General features: G+C 32.3%; 1 protein-coding gene across 3 annotated transcripts in view; it reads right to left on the minus strand.

Moving 5' to 3' along the window:
- Positions 1-280: 280 nt before the first annotated feature.
- Positions 281-13,009, minus strand: part of LOC130898721 (CAD protein) — a 48,465-nt gene continuing 35,736 nt past the window's right edge. For all 3 annotated transcript variants that reach the window (XM_057808195.1, XM_057808197.1, XM_057808196.1), the window contains exons 9-16: positions 11,989-12,359; positions 8,657-9,013; positions 6,999-7,297; positions 5,026-5,276; positions 3,888-4,099; positions 2,779-2,987; positions 2,537-2,711; positions 281-2,468 (exon numbers count right to left, since the gene is read on the minus strand). In XM_057808195.1, coding sequence (XP_057664178.1) covers positions 2,271-2,468; positions 2,537-2,711; positions 2,779-2,987; positions 3,888-4,099; positions 5,026-5,276; positions 6,999-7,297; positions 8,657-9,013; positions 11,989-12,359 — 2,072 coding nt within the window. In that variant the 3' untranslated portion in view covers positions 281-2,270. The remainder of the gene's footprint in view (positions 2,469-2,536; positions 2,712-2,778; positions 2,988-3,887; positions 4,100-5,025; positions 5,277-6,998; positions 7,298-8,656; positions 9,014-11,988; positions 12,360-13,009) is intronic.

Consider the following 13,009-nt stretch of genomic DNA (forward strand, 5'->3'; position numbering starts at 1 on the left):
AATAAAAAATAAATTTATGAAAATCAAAGTGTGGGTTAGTTAAAAAGCTTAGGTAGCTCCACAAAATTACAGACCAATAATAGCAGATTTACCAGAAATGAATATTTGAATCTATCGTCGAAGAAAAATTGGTCAGTTAGAAGAAAAGTCACTATTTATTTAATTTCAATTTACCAAACTAGAATTTTATGGTATTAGGGAAAAAGTACACCATCTTATTTAACTAACAGGAAATGGTATGAGGTTAAAGTTAAATGGTCTTTTTAAATAAAACAAAATGTTCTGCTTTATGTTAAAAACTATATTTATAATGATTTCCATTTTTATAAAATATTCCTATGTCTAAATGAACTACTTTCTGGGATAACCGTATAAACAAAAATAGTTTTTTCATTAAATTTAAAATTTGTAGCGGCACTAGCAGTCACTGAACAAAATGTACATACACCTGGTTTAATTAAAAACAAAGCTCATATACCAGTGGAAATTTCTATCTATTTGCAATTTGGATATTTGTAGTGATCATAGCAGCGACTAAACAAAATTTGAATATTCCTAGTTTAATTGAAAACAAACCTCGGGGAAATCACATTCTAAACAGTGGCAACTGTGCAGATTTGATGTCACTGACAGTGCATTCCACTAATAAGCATTCATAGCGCATGAAATACTGTCTTGGATGTTCCACATAGCGACTACGATCGTGGTGGTGGCGGCGAGAACATTCACGACGACCCTTGTAAAGAGGTGGGTCGAAGCGAGCGTTGAAAGAATTAGCGGAATTTTCAAAACTCAAGCAACGCAGATTGCAGTCATGAGAATCTATCTCATTATTTGATGCGGTACTTTTGAAGTATTCTTGTGACTCACCACTAAATATTTTACTATCGCCGCCGAAAATATTTTGATTTTACTTCAATGTATATCAATTAAGCATTAAACTAAAACATTCAATAATTTACAAATTATAACATAATCATAAGCTTTCACATTATTTTTTTCTGTTTTGTCATTAGTTAATATTTAGCTCAATGGTCAAAACGTCTCGTAAGGCATTAGCTTTGGTTTACTGGACTCTGGACTAAGTGGAACGGTATAAAGATCGTGAACGTGATTGTCGTGAGTGCTTAGTGGAATGCACCCTGAGTATATTTAAAAGAGATTTGAATAGCCTGTCAAAAGTGAAAATTAAATATTCGAACTTAAGACATTATAAGAAAAGTATAATCTTTTTTATTGAAATGAATGAAAAAAATTACATGGCAATGATATAAAATTATTTCTTTACAAATTAATCATAAAGTTATTAGTTATTCAATAATATTTGATTCAACACAGAAATAAAGGAACTGTTTCAATTAGAATAGAGAGAGATTGTGCGTAATATTCGTCATGGTATTTTGTTATTTAAAAGTTGCTCAAGTTTTCATATATTTTTCTATTTCTCCAGAATCCAAAGAAAAATATTTTTGTTTATGTATATGCTGGCCATACGTTCCGTTTTAAACGAGATAGTCCTGTAACTTTAGGCTTTTGAAGTTGTCCCGTTGGATTACGAAAAGTCCCATTTTTTTACCAGTAATACGAGAATTTGAATTATTTAAGTTTTATAAAATAAGTAAAAACTGTTACTTGGTACTTTCGAAAAATGTCGTCTAAAGATCGAAACGGTAAGATCTATGTTGATGGTACGAGTGAATTTCGATCGTTCTTGTGATGAATTTTACGAGATGCTCAAAAAACAAAAGTGTATTGAAAAAAATTAAGCAATTCCCTCCCAGAAGTACTTTTGGAACAAAGAAAAAGAAACTACAAAAAAATCATTACATTCATGTGAAAATGTTGATTGAACTGTCAGTGGTATACATGTTGATACCACATGTTGATAAAACAGAATATTGAAACGAAGTGAATTTGTTTTATTTTAGGAAAAAAAATTTGTAACAGGATGTTTTGAATTTTTGTAAATACGCTGTTTTGTATTTTTTTCCAATAATTTCATAAACATAATGAGTGTTTTGCATAAGCGTGCTTAACTATAAAACATTTTTATTTAGTTTTGGGTTAGGCAAAATAAATGTTGAAATTTCAGGCGTATTTGAGTTCTTCCATGTACCCTACTATAAAATTAAGTTCTAACAAGAATTCTTGAAATAAAAAAGTAGAATGAGATAGTTAAGATTTCGATCTTGTGTTTCTTTATATAAATAAAAAAGTTGGTATAAAAATGGAATGAATCAAAATTAAATAATAGATAGGAATGATCCGTATCAGCATTTTCCTAAAACTATAGCAAGTAGAGCCATTCTCACGTACATTCCACATTCAGCTTGCCGGAAATAAGCTGCTCTGGGATCAGTATCGAATTCTGGACTTATTTCGAACACCCTGGGAAGTGGATGAAGAACTACCATTTTCCTTTTAGCTCTCGTCATTAATTTTGGAGTTACCACGAATTGTCCACAAACCTAGAATAAATTACAAAATCAATTATAAAATAAATAAAAAAATCATGTATTTTAGATTATTATATCACCTTCTCATATTCTTCTTCGCTGGTAAATCTTTCTTTTTGTATTCTCGTCATATATAAAACATCAGTTTCAGGCAAAACTTCTTCCAGACTATTGTATTCCTGTTGGCTGATTCCTTTAGACTTGACAAATGATGTAATGTGATCCGGCATCTTCAAGCTTGGAGGACTGACATATCTATAAATAATTGTTACAATTTTTCAAATATAAATTTTAATGCTGTACTAGTTTTATTTGTATGTACCTTAACTGTACGTTGTATAGAGTTAAAAGTCTAGCCAAAGAATGAACGGTTCTACCGTTTTTCAAATCTCCAACAAGGGTAATAGTTAGACCGTTAACAGTACCAATTTCTTCTCTAATTGTGAAAATATCTAAAAGGGCTTGACTTGGATGTTCACCAACACCATCTCCTGCATTTATGAGAGGTTTTCTACAATGATGCGAAGCTTTCTGGAAAAACATGAAAGTTAAAATTAATACATTCAATTACTACATGAAACAAGTATTTCTCTGCGTCTGTCTATTCGCTATTAACTCCAAAACTACTGAAAGGTTTTAGATTCTGTTTTCATAAAAATATAAACTGATTCATGAGGAAGGTATAGGTATATTATTCATCCAGGTTTTATCTAAATTGATTGAAGTATGAAGACAATTGTTGGGATTGCCAGAAAGTCAAATCTGCCCAAGAGCTTTCTTCTAACGAAATTAACAAAGCAAAGCATTATGTACATTCATGTACATTATTGTGATATTTAACCACAATAGTTTAAATGAATAAATTAAAGCGTGGATCTTGAACCGATCACGGGACGTTCAACACATTTACTTTTTAACACGTGAACGAACAAATGTTATTAATGTTGTATATAAAAATATATTAGTTGGTTTTTATGTTGCTATAACATATTAAATTAAATCGACACAAGAAGCTGATGGGACCCAAAGACCCTCAAAACATGAAGGTATGCTTTACTACCCATGCAATATCGAGGATGGTCGCTAATGTTAGTATTCACACAAAATTTTACCATTGGTGACAAGAGAATGATTGCGACACGATAATAATGTAAAAAGAAGTTATTGGGATTTGAATGAACACACATATTTAGTTTTTGACCATATAGTAATATTAATAGTTATTTCTAGTCTTGAATTTCATTATAAATTCTAATAACATGTATTATTATATCGGGTGTTTTAAAACGTCCGCATGTGAGTTATATCACTGTATTAAGCGAAAAAAAAATCGATTAACAATCACTAAACAATCACATGTCTATAACGCAAAGTTCCAAAATGCGCCATATATGAATAGAAAAAAAAATGCGTTAATATTATTGTACTTACAAGTACCGAACCAGGAACAGGATGTCTTAAAACCACTACATCAGCATAACCTGCCATTACTGCGATGGAATCTTCTAATGTTTCACCTTTTTTTACAGATGAACTTGTTTCGTCCATGTAAATTACTCTGCCGCCAAGTCTTTGCATAGCTGCAGAGAAACTACAACTAGTTCTAGTACTAACTTCATAGAAAATGGAAGCCATAATTTTTCCTTAAAATTAGAAAAAGGAAATGGATAAATAATACGTAAAGTTAAATTTTATCTAGGTATACATCTTCACTGATATGGATGAAATTTATAGAACGATCAATTTTGAATAGTACAGCAGTATTTGTTTGCCAAAAGTAAGGGAAAAAAATCGCAGAAGAATCATTTTCCACTACGACAATGCGACCTCATACGTCACTTCAAATAAAAACGTTTTTGAATAGTGATAGTGCGGAGTGCGTGAACTTATTAACCAGTGCCGATATTAAATCAATCCTAAAGCTTAAAGTGCTCAATGAATGGAAGAACAAATGGTCAACGTCCACACATAAACTTCGTGAAGTAAAACCATGGTCAATACTCAATGGAGAATATTTTTAAAAACAATTAAGCTATATCCAATAATAAATATTTCTTTTAATTTATCTATATCAAAACTTAAGTAGTAGACCTCGTAAAAAATTTATAGCATACCATTGGTAAACCTCAAAAAGATTTTGTCACCATCACTACTTGTTTGATTGGACCTTGTAAAATAATAAAAATAATAAGATATTGAAAAAATACCTTTTCTTTACCTTTGTAAAAGGTCTCTTTAGATTATATTTTCGATATTCATTATTAAACTATATATTGACAATTACTTGGCTGAAAGTAAGAAATTACTAATAGAAAAATAGATATGCACTAAAAAGTAAAAAAATTGGAGCTCAGTTAAAGCTGTGGCTCTATTTTTCACTTTTTACAGCACATTTGAGTTTAAGCAAAAGGACTATCAAAAACTGATTCAGACAAATAAAGTGAATTACATATTTCAATAAATGTACTGTCATTATTTTAACGAAGCATACAAAAATCAAGAATAAACTCAATTTTTAAACTAGATACTTCTAAAATTTGCATCGGCTCAACTTTTTACTTCTACTTACCTCTTAAAATTTGATCTAAAGGTCTATCTTTTCCGACATAAACTCTGAAAGTTTGTGCCAAATTGAATATGTCGTTAAGTTGATCTTTAGTAAATGTATCAACGCTCAAAATGTGTTTGTTGTGGAGCGGATTATGTTGGGAATAATGATGAATTTGTGACTGATCTGTTAATCCTTCAGGTTTAAGTTTCTTATCACCAGTGGCAGAGAAACTTTCTGTACGTATTCTTGGTGGTATGGGAGATAGCAATCTAAGAAACAATTCGATGAATAAATGATATAAAAATATAAAATATTTTGAATTACATTTTCTTTCAATATTAATATTTTATATATTTTGTTGAATGCACTGTAACATTATTTTTATAATAAAGATAGATAATGTGACAAAAGTTGTTGACAATAACATAATTTGAATTGAGATTGTTTACGAGTTGCTCAGGTAAATTTCGAATTAAGATAATGAAATTAACACCAATTTCACCTGGCTTCGAATTCAGGTAGCTCGATTTATAATGACAGTTAACGTTTTTAATGAAATCTTCACATTACTGATCGATTTTGAGTATATACGAGGGTTGAGATTATAAACTATGGCAATTATTTTTTTCTGGTTGGACAATGTGACATATACAAATGGAAGCACACAATTTAACTAATGAATGGACAATATGGCCTTCACGGTGCAAAACAATGAAAACACACGTCAACCCAGAACCTAAAGCCTCTTCCACCACACACTGCTTACGATGTGGGAGGCGGCCTCAGAATTTTTTACATCATGTGTAAAAGGAATTTTCTGTTGGCGCACAGCATTAGTAATATTTTCTCCTGTTGTAAACTGCCTATTAGGCAGTGGTTCCTCAATCGTGCCAATGAGGCTGGGTGAAACATTGGAAGACTATGACTGATGCTGCAATTCTTCCCATCCCAAACGTCGCAGAGTTATTAAGATCTCAAACGAATGATTTCACATCCCTTGATGATCTATTACCAGCTATCACAGAATCGTATGTTGTTCTGCATACCCTCTATGTTTGTGGAACTTTCAAAGACGTACACACGTTTATGAGCCATTCCCATGTCTTGGCAAACTTGACAAACGGGCAAAATTATTATGAACATTTTGTTTGATTTATTTCTATTTATTTTTTCATTTCTTCTAAGAGCTGATTTTGGGGGTGAAATAAATATATTTAAAAGTGTATTTCAGTTTTTAAAGTCTCTTAAGTATGGGAAGTGTATTATATTTTTATTCGAATTACTTTTTTAATTTTCCAAACAAATTTGAATTAGAATAGCTTCCGTTGAGGGTCACAACTGGAACTTTTTTGTGCTGTTATAAAATATTTAAGGATTACCTTACCGATCTCTACTGAAGAATATTTTTCTTATTTGTGTGTTTAATTACCGTTTAATTGAATTATAATGTGAACAAACCTGCCATCAAAAAATCGCTGTTGCCGGATTTTCATTTTAATGCTTACTTTTTGATATTGTTATGGATATTGACCTGAGCTTATGTCCTAACAAAAACTACTAGAACCGATTGGTAATCATTAAGGAAAATTCAGAACCGAACTAACCTTGGAACAAAGATCGCTGAGCAGAATTGATCATGCGATCTAGTTCTGACTTCTAAAAAAAATCTGAAAACTACCAGAACCAATCCATAAGGAGAAATTCAGAACTGATTTAACCTTGAACAAATATTTTTGCTCATGCGATCTGGTTCTGAAAATCAGAACCGAACTAATCTTCCAATTTTGAAATGTGGTTGTGTAGTTTCTCATCAACATATGTTGTGGTAGGCAGAAGACACGTGGAGAGAAAATTATTTTATTTTAGTATTTCAAAACGTGGTGAAATAAATAGAAAAACTATGGAATAATGTAGCTTATTTAGGTATTGTTTCTAAACATAAAAAGGAACAAATTTACTCCACAGTTTTTATTGAGGATTATGTATTTTACCTATCTAGAGTGTGAGGTTCATTTGCAAAATGAACTTTTCCTTCAGTTGATAGTAGTTTGGAAAATATCTCATTAGTCTGTCCATCATTTTCGTAATCGCTGCTATTGTTGAATAAATAAGGAGACAATGGTCGATCGAGAGCTAAAATTGATGATGGTCGACTCATTTCTACTGAAGTTACATAGAGACGTTTCTCCCAATCACGTACATTTTGTCCAAAACCAGGTTGAACTAATATTTGTCCTTCTACATAGGCTACTTCCCCGCGAAGGACGACTCTATGTACAGCACCTTTCACCTAGGAAAAGTCAATGATTAAGTTTCTCTATGAGTAACAAGTATGACATTATAATTGGCTAAAATAGACATCAACATGATCTAGTGACATTTTATACAATTTATCTGTTTATTGATATCTTGTATTTATATTCACTGGATAGCCGTCTTAGCCATATTCTTAACAAAAATGCGATTATAATCAAATTAAAATAATAATATTAAAAACATGTCCTTATGCTGCTGAGCTAGAAGGTCATTGGAAGATCGATAAGGTTACTTGTAAGCTACGATTAATGAAAAACGTGTAATTCTAGTCAATTGAACAACACGTTTCGTTAGAAACGCTAAGATGACCCCACTTTTAATCTTTGCACTTGTAAATTTTTTTAAAATGTTTCTTTAAAATAGAAAGCTTTTATTCCGTAGTAAAATTCAATTATACATTGAGAGAAGACAACAAAGATTTAGGATTTTAACAAGGTGCTAATTTGTAATTTCTGGAACCGTTTGGTGATATTCATCCTGAACAATCCATGTATTGTGAGTGTTGATATAGAGGTGTTGTAAAAAATGTGTTCAATATGCTATTCAAGTTGTTGTGTCGAATTAGTAGACTGTAATACTGCCACATCTTCTGAATTGGATTCTGTACCTCAGGGCATTCATAAGATTTTAATAAGTGCCTAAAAAGTGAGGAGACGTCTGTTAACAGCTAATTTATATTCCAGAATTCTGAAAGTCCCACCTTTATCACATGGCAATCGCGCAGCAAGGTTAGATTAGGCTCGAAGACATAAAAAGTGGACTAGAGATCAATGGTTGGGAGCATTGTTTACTAATGAATCCAGATTTGGACTACGTCTCAGTAAAGGTGGTGGAACTGATCTCGACTTTTTATTCTTACTAAATGTGGTTCCATATATAGCAACAGCAATTGAAAAAAGCCACGTTGCTAGAAATTTTTTTATAATCTGAACTATTAATAAATTGCATTATCTAATTGAACATGTCTGAGATATGCTATAATGAGGGATTGAGAATCGAAATCGAAGCTCTATTTGAAATAAAAGGGAACCTTTTGATAAAATTGGAAATGATAACCTATAGGGAGGTTTCTCAACATCTTAAACAACTTTTTACTTAATTACAACTGCAAGTTTTTATTTTTATTTTATTATTAAGTTCATATTTAACATTTTCTTTGAGGAAACCGATATTTGTAGGCTTCTTCGCTCAGCACAGGAAGTAGGTTTCCATACATCTAGCTCAATCAGAATCCAATTCCAACATTTCATTAAACTCAATCATCTTTTTTTGAAATTAAATTGAATCCTACATTCATTTTAATAGTATTACAGTCTGCATTTTATATAATTACCTTTTTACCAGCAAACGGTGTCCATTTAGATTTGCTGTAAGTCATACTATCAGGAATAACCCATTCTTCTTCCATATCCACTTCGACGTACGTGTTTGGTTGATCGGGAAGATTGAAAATTTTCTTAGGATTCTTATGGAATTTATTTATGAGATCGTCTAAGGTCATTCTACCTTCGTTGACGGCGTTAAGTAAAAGTGGTAAGATAGTTTCCAAGCCCGGAAAACCTGGCGGAGGTGTTTTACTTAGTTTCTCCTCAATGGTGTGCGGAGCGTGATCTGTTGCAAAGCAGTCGATGACGTGGAGGTTATCCCAAAGTGCTTGTTGGTCTTCTGGAGACACCAAAACTGGTCTAACCTAAAACGAAGTACAACTTTTGAGATAACAAAGGTTTTCGTCAACTCATATGTATTTCAAATGAATATTGAAATATTATAATAAATATTAAATTAGATTGTTTGGAGAGTTGTTTTGCACCTATACCTATGAAATATAGTTTGTGTGCGACACAGGGTATCTTCTGGGGTTTTTGTCACACATCTTAACGTGTTAATGTTACTTTTTAGAGGTACCTACGACTTTTGTTAAAATGCAGAGTAGATGGTTTGCTGCCTCCACGGCTTGTTCGTAGAATCTGTAGTTGTCGTCCTTCCGTGCTTATCTTCTTAAAGTGGTATTTTATGGAGTAGTGTCCAACCAAAAGTCCGACCACAAATTTAATGTCGTTTCTGGACATCTGAAGAAGTTCCTCAGACTTCTTAGCTCATATAGTTATGAATCTTTTGGAGTCTGTTAGGTCTGGAGTGTTCCTTCAGTTATTCCATGTTATGTTATTGTCTTTTTTAGTGCTTTTAGATATTGTTCAAACTTCTAGCTAGCTTAGACGTTTACTCAACAGCCTTCAAGGCTTAGCTTCGGAGAGAATGTAAATATACTTTCTAGCGACGTTTCTATTCAAACATTCCTGAACATATATGTTTATTGCTAGCAATTCATGGTGGTATGGAGTATGATTGGCAGTCTTTGATTCCCACGTCAAATGGGATGTCTGGGTCCATCATAGCAAGCATTTGTTGGATTGATTTGTCATTGAATTATATAGATTCAAATGAATGGATTTTACTATCACTTGTTTTGAAAAAAATGTGTAATAATAAATATTTATCAAGCAAATTAATATTTAGTGATTTTTCTGGGAAGTCATGCGTTTAAATGTGTAAACTATCATATGTCACTTGTCAAAAACAACTAGATTTAGTTTCTTTAAAGACAGTTGAACTGAAAAACCAAAACCAACTGAGAACAATTTGTTTCAATGAATCTATTAATTTTCATAAGAAAATGTTATCAATTACAACATTTTGTAACATAAACCGGATATCATTAATCCCTAGATAGTTAAAAAAGCTAAATCCTGCCAATATTGTTGATAAGATTACAGGTAACTGAAATTAATATTGCAACAAGTTTGCTATATTCACTAACCTATCTTTATATATAACAAAACAATAAACAAAGGTGGTGACAATTCATCTATCGCGACGAAGCACGTAGTTGATGTTGCAGTGGAAGTGCAATAAATTTTATTAAAAAACGGCAACGAATCCACGTTGAATTAAATTTGATTCTAGTATTTTTTACATTAGTGGATCAGAAATTCCAACAGGAGTTAAAAGAAACAAACAAACAAACGAAAATGTTATTGGAGCTGAAAAAAATTTCTTGTTGCCAGCGGAAAACCAATGATTGACGTCCACCTAAAAAGGCCTGTCAATAAAAGTCGAACATTAAAGTAATGTCGATTGTTTTCTTCGATTTCGAGGGCATTATACTTTCCAAGAGGGCATACCATACACTCCGAGAGTTTTTGATCGCTACAAGTCTTCTTATCTGTTAACATCTGTCTTAGTCAACAAATTTAGCAGCACGAAATTTCCGGCTTTTCTCAAAAATGAAAAAAAAAAGCTAAAGGGAAGAAGTTTTGATACTATTCCTAACATTGAAACCAGTTCTTAAAGAAGCTATCCAGTTATTGATTCAACGTTGGTACAAGTGAATTGCTAGCTGAGGGAATTAGTTTGAGGTATTTTTTTATCACACCTCGTATGTTTTATTGAAGCATATGTTATATAGAGTGTACTAATCTTACAGCAAAGTTCAGTACGTTAGTTAAGAGATAACGAAAAATATTATAAAGAAAAGTGACAATATACCCTCAAAAGCAAAAAAGCCGGACACTTTTTTTCTTATTAAGAGTTAATTTTCAGCAATTTGTTTGTTTTTGTGGTATTCTAGTTATTACAGAGAATGTTGGGTCTAAGTCCCTTCAGGATTAGTAAACAATTAGATAAAACTCAGATTTGATTCATTTATTTTGAAGTTGATTCACCTGTCGAACCTATTCTATACTGTAAGTAGTTTTTCTCACATTTAAACATCTTTAATTTATTAACCAAGCTTTTTCTGTGATTAATGAACATGTTTTTTTTATTTTGGTCCAGAATAATGGTTCTATCAAATGTTGACATAGCCAGAGAATGCTGGAGTTTACGGTACATTGTCGAAACGCTTGGGGTAGCGAAGTCAACCATTCACGACGCACTTCGGCCTCTCCAGGAGAGTAGTAGCTACGATAGGAGTGCTCACAGTGAGCGACCAAGGGCAACATTGGCAGTAGACGATCTCCCGATATGAATCCCATAGAGCATTTGTGGGATAATTTATGGAGGCGTGTTAGACGTCGTCATCCCCTTCCTAGTAACTTAAATCAACTCCAAATTATCCAATTCTCACCATAAATTGAAAAGATTAATATATTTAACAAAATTATAAGACCAAATTTAAGTGTGCGGTTTTTTTGCAGTGGAGTTTATCTAAAACGGCTAAAGTCAAAACAATCTCGCACTATCATGTACGATTATATATTTTTTTGGTTGCAAAAAAATGGAAAAGAAACGAATGCTTCTATGGTTCACCATTGCTTTTCGACTCTTTTACAAGGGTTGAGGACAATCAAGATCAATTCATTCCTAAGAAAAACAAATTCTGTCGAGGCCAAATATTTTCAACCAATTCGCATAGAATTATTATTGAACGTAACTTGCAAAAAGTAATTTATCTATTTAAATTTCTAATGATTAGATACGTGTACTTGAACCAATGCATTTATATGATTCTTCTGAAAAGTATTTATAATGTGATACGAAAGCTTCTGTGAATTTACCTGAACAATTTTCGGTATTATATTGATCAAAATGATATTATTGGAATCAACTACCCATTACAGTTATTATTAATAGAATGAAAAAAAAAAGGAAAAGATATTTACTTACCTGACTTTTTGTCGCTCCTATTCGATCGATATCGTTGGTCGATAAAAACAAATGATGCGGACAGACTTCACACGTTATTTTCAATCCCTTTTCCTTTGCTGCTTTAATTATAAGTACCTCTTCCTTCCTGGCCACGTGACATATGTGAATAGGTCTGTTTTGTAAGCTCGCCAACAATATTATAGCTGCAGTAGTTTGAGACTCGGCATGTACACATAACGGAGCACGTTTCGGCCAGTTTGCTAAATGTTTAGACCAAACTTCCAGGTCATTGAGACGAAGGGTAGTAAATGTTTCATTGAGGTACATTTTTAGGCCCGCTGCTTCGGCGGCTAATTCGGAGATTGCAGAAGTGTTGTCGGATGAAGCACCTGGAAATTAAGTTTAATGAAGAAAATGATTCAACTGATTATATGGAACATATTGCTCGTCGAAGGTTTGGAGAAGAATTTAGAATCCCGTACAGATTTTAATAGATAATTTTCAAATGAAACGTTTATTGAGAGACGAGAAAAACTCAAATATTAGTACACTTGACGCTAATACACTTGAATATCGAAGTTATGGTTATGATTTTCGTCTTTTGTGAAGGTATCAGAGTTCGTTCCAAAAGAAACATGACTAGGAGCGTACCGAAGAGATCAGCCCTCGTAATTATAATAATAATAAAAGTCGAAAGAGATTTGTGGAGCCATTGCTTGCTGTATAAGTACTGCAGTGTCTTGGTTCTTAAGAGAATATAAGGCCAAATTAGCAAATATGAATTAATATGGACTTTTCGTTGTGATTGCCTCTCCTTTTTACAGAACAACCCTTTATCAGTCATGAAAAATCATGATGTGGTACTTAACTGGTATGAATCGTTTCAAAATGATCGTACAAAGGATTTTAATAGTTTTCCCTATCGGTCCGGAAGATAAACAGTAAGTAATAATAGCATAATACTTAAATTTTGAGCAGAAAGTTTCTTATTTTTTAATAAGTCAGTATCTCAATATAAAAGAGTGACCTAACCATGGAA

This window comes from Diorhabda carinulata, chromosome 10 (genome assembly GCF_026250575.1).
Source record: "Diorhabda carinulata isolate Delta chromosome 10, icDioCari1.1, whole genome shotgun sequence".
Lineage (NCBI taxonomy): Eukaryota > Metazoa > Arthropoda > Insecta > Coleoptera > Chrysomelidae > Diorhabda > Diorhabda carinulata.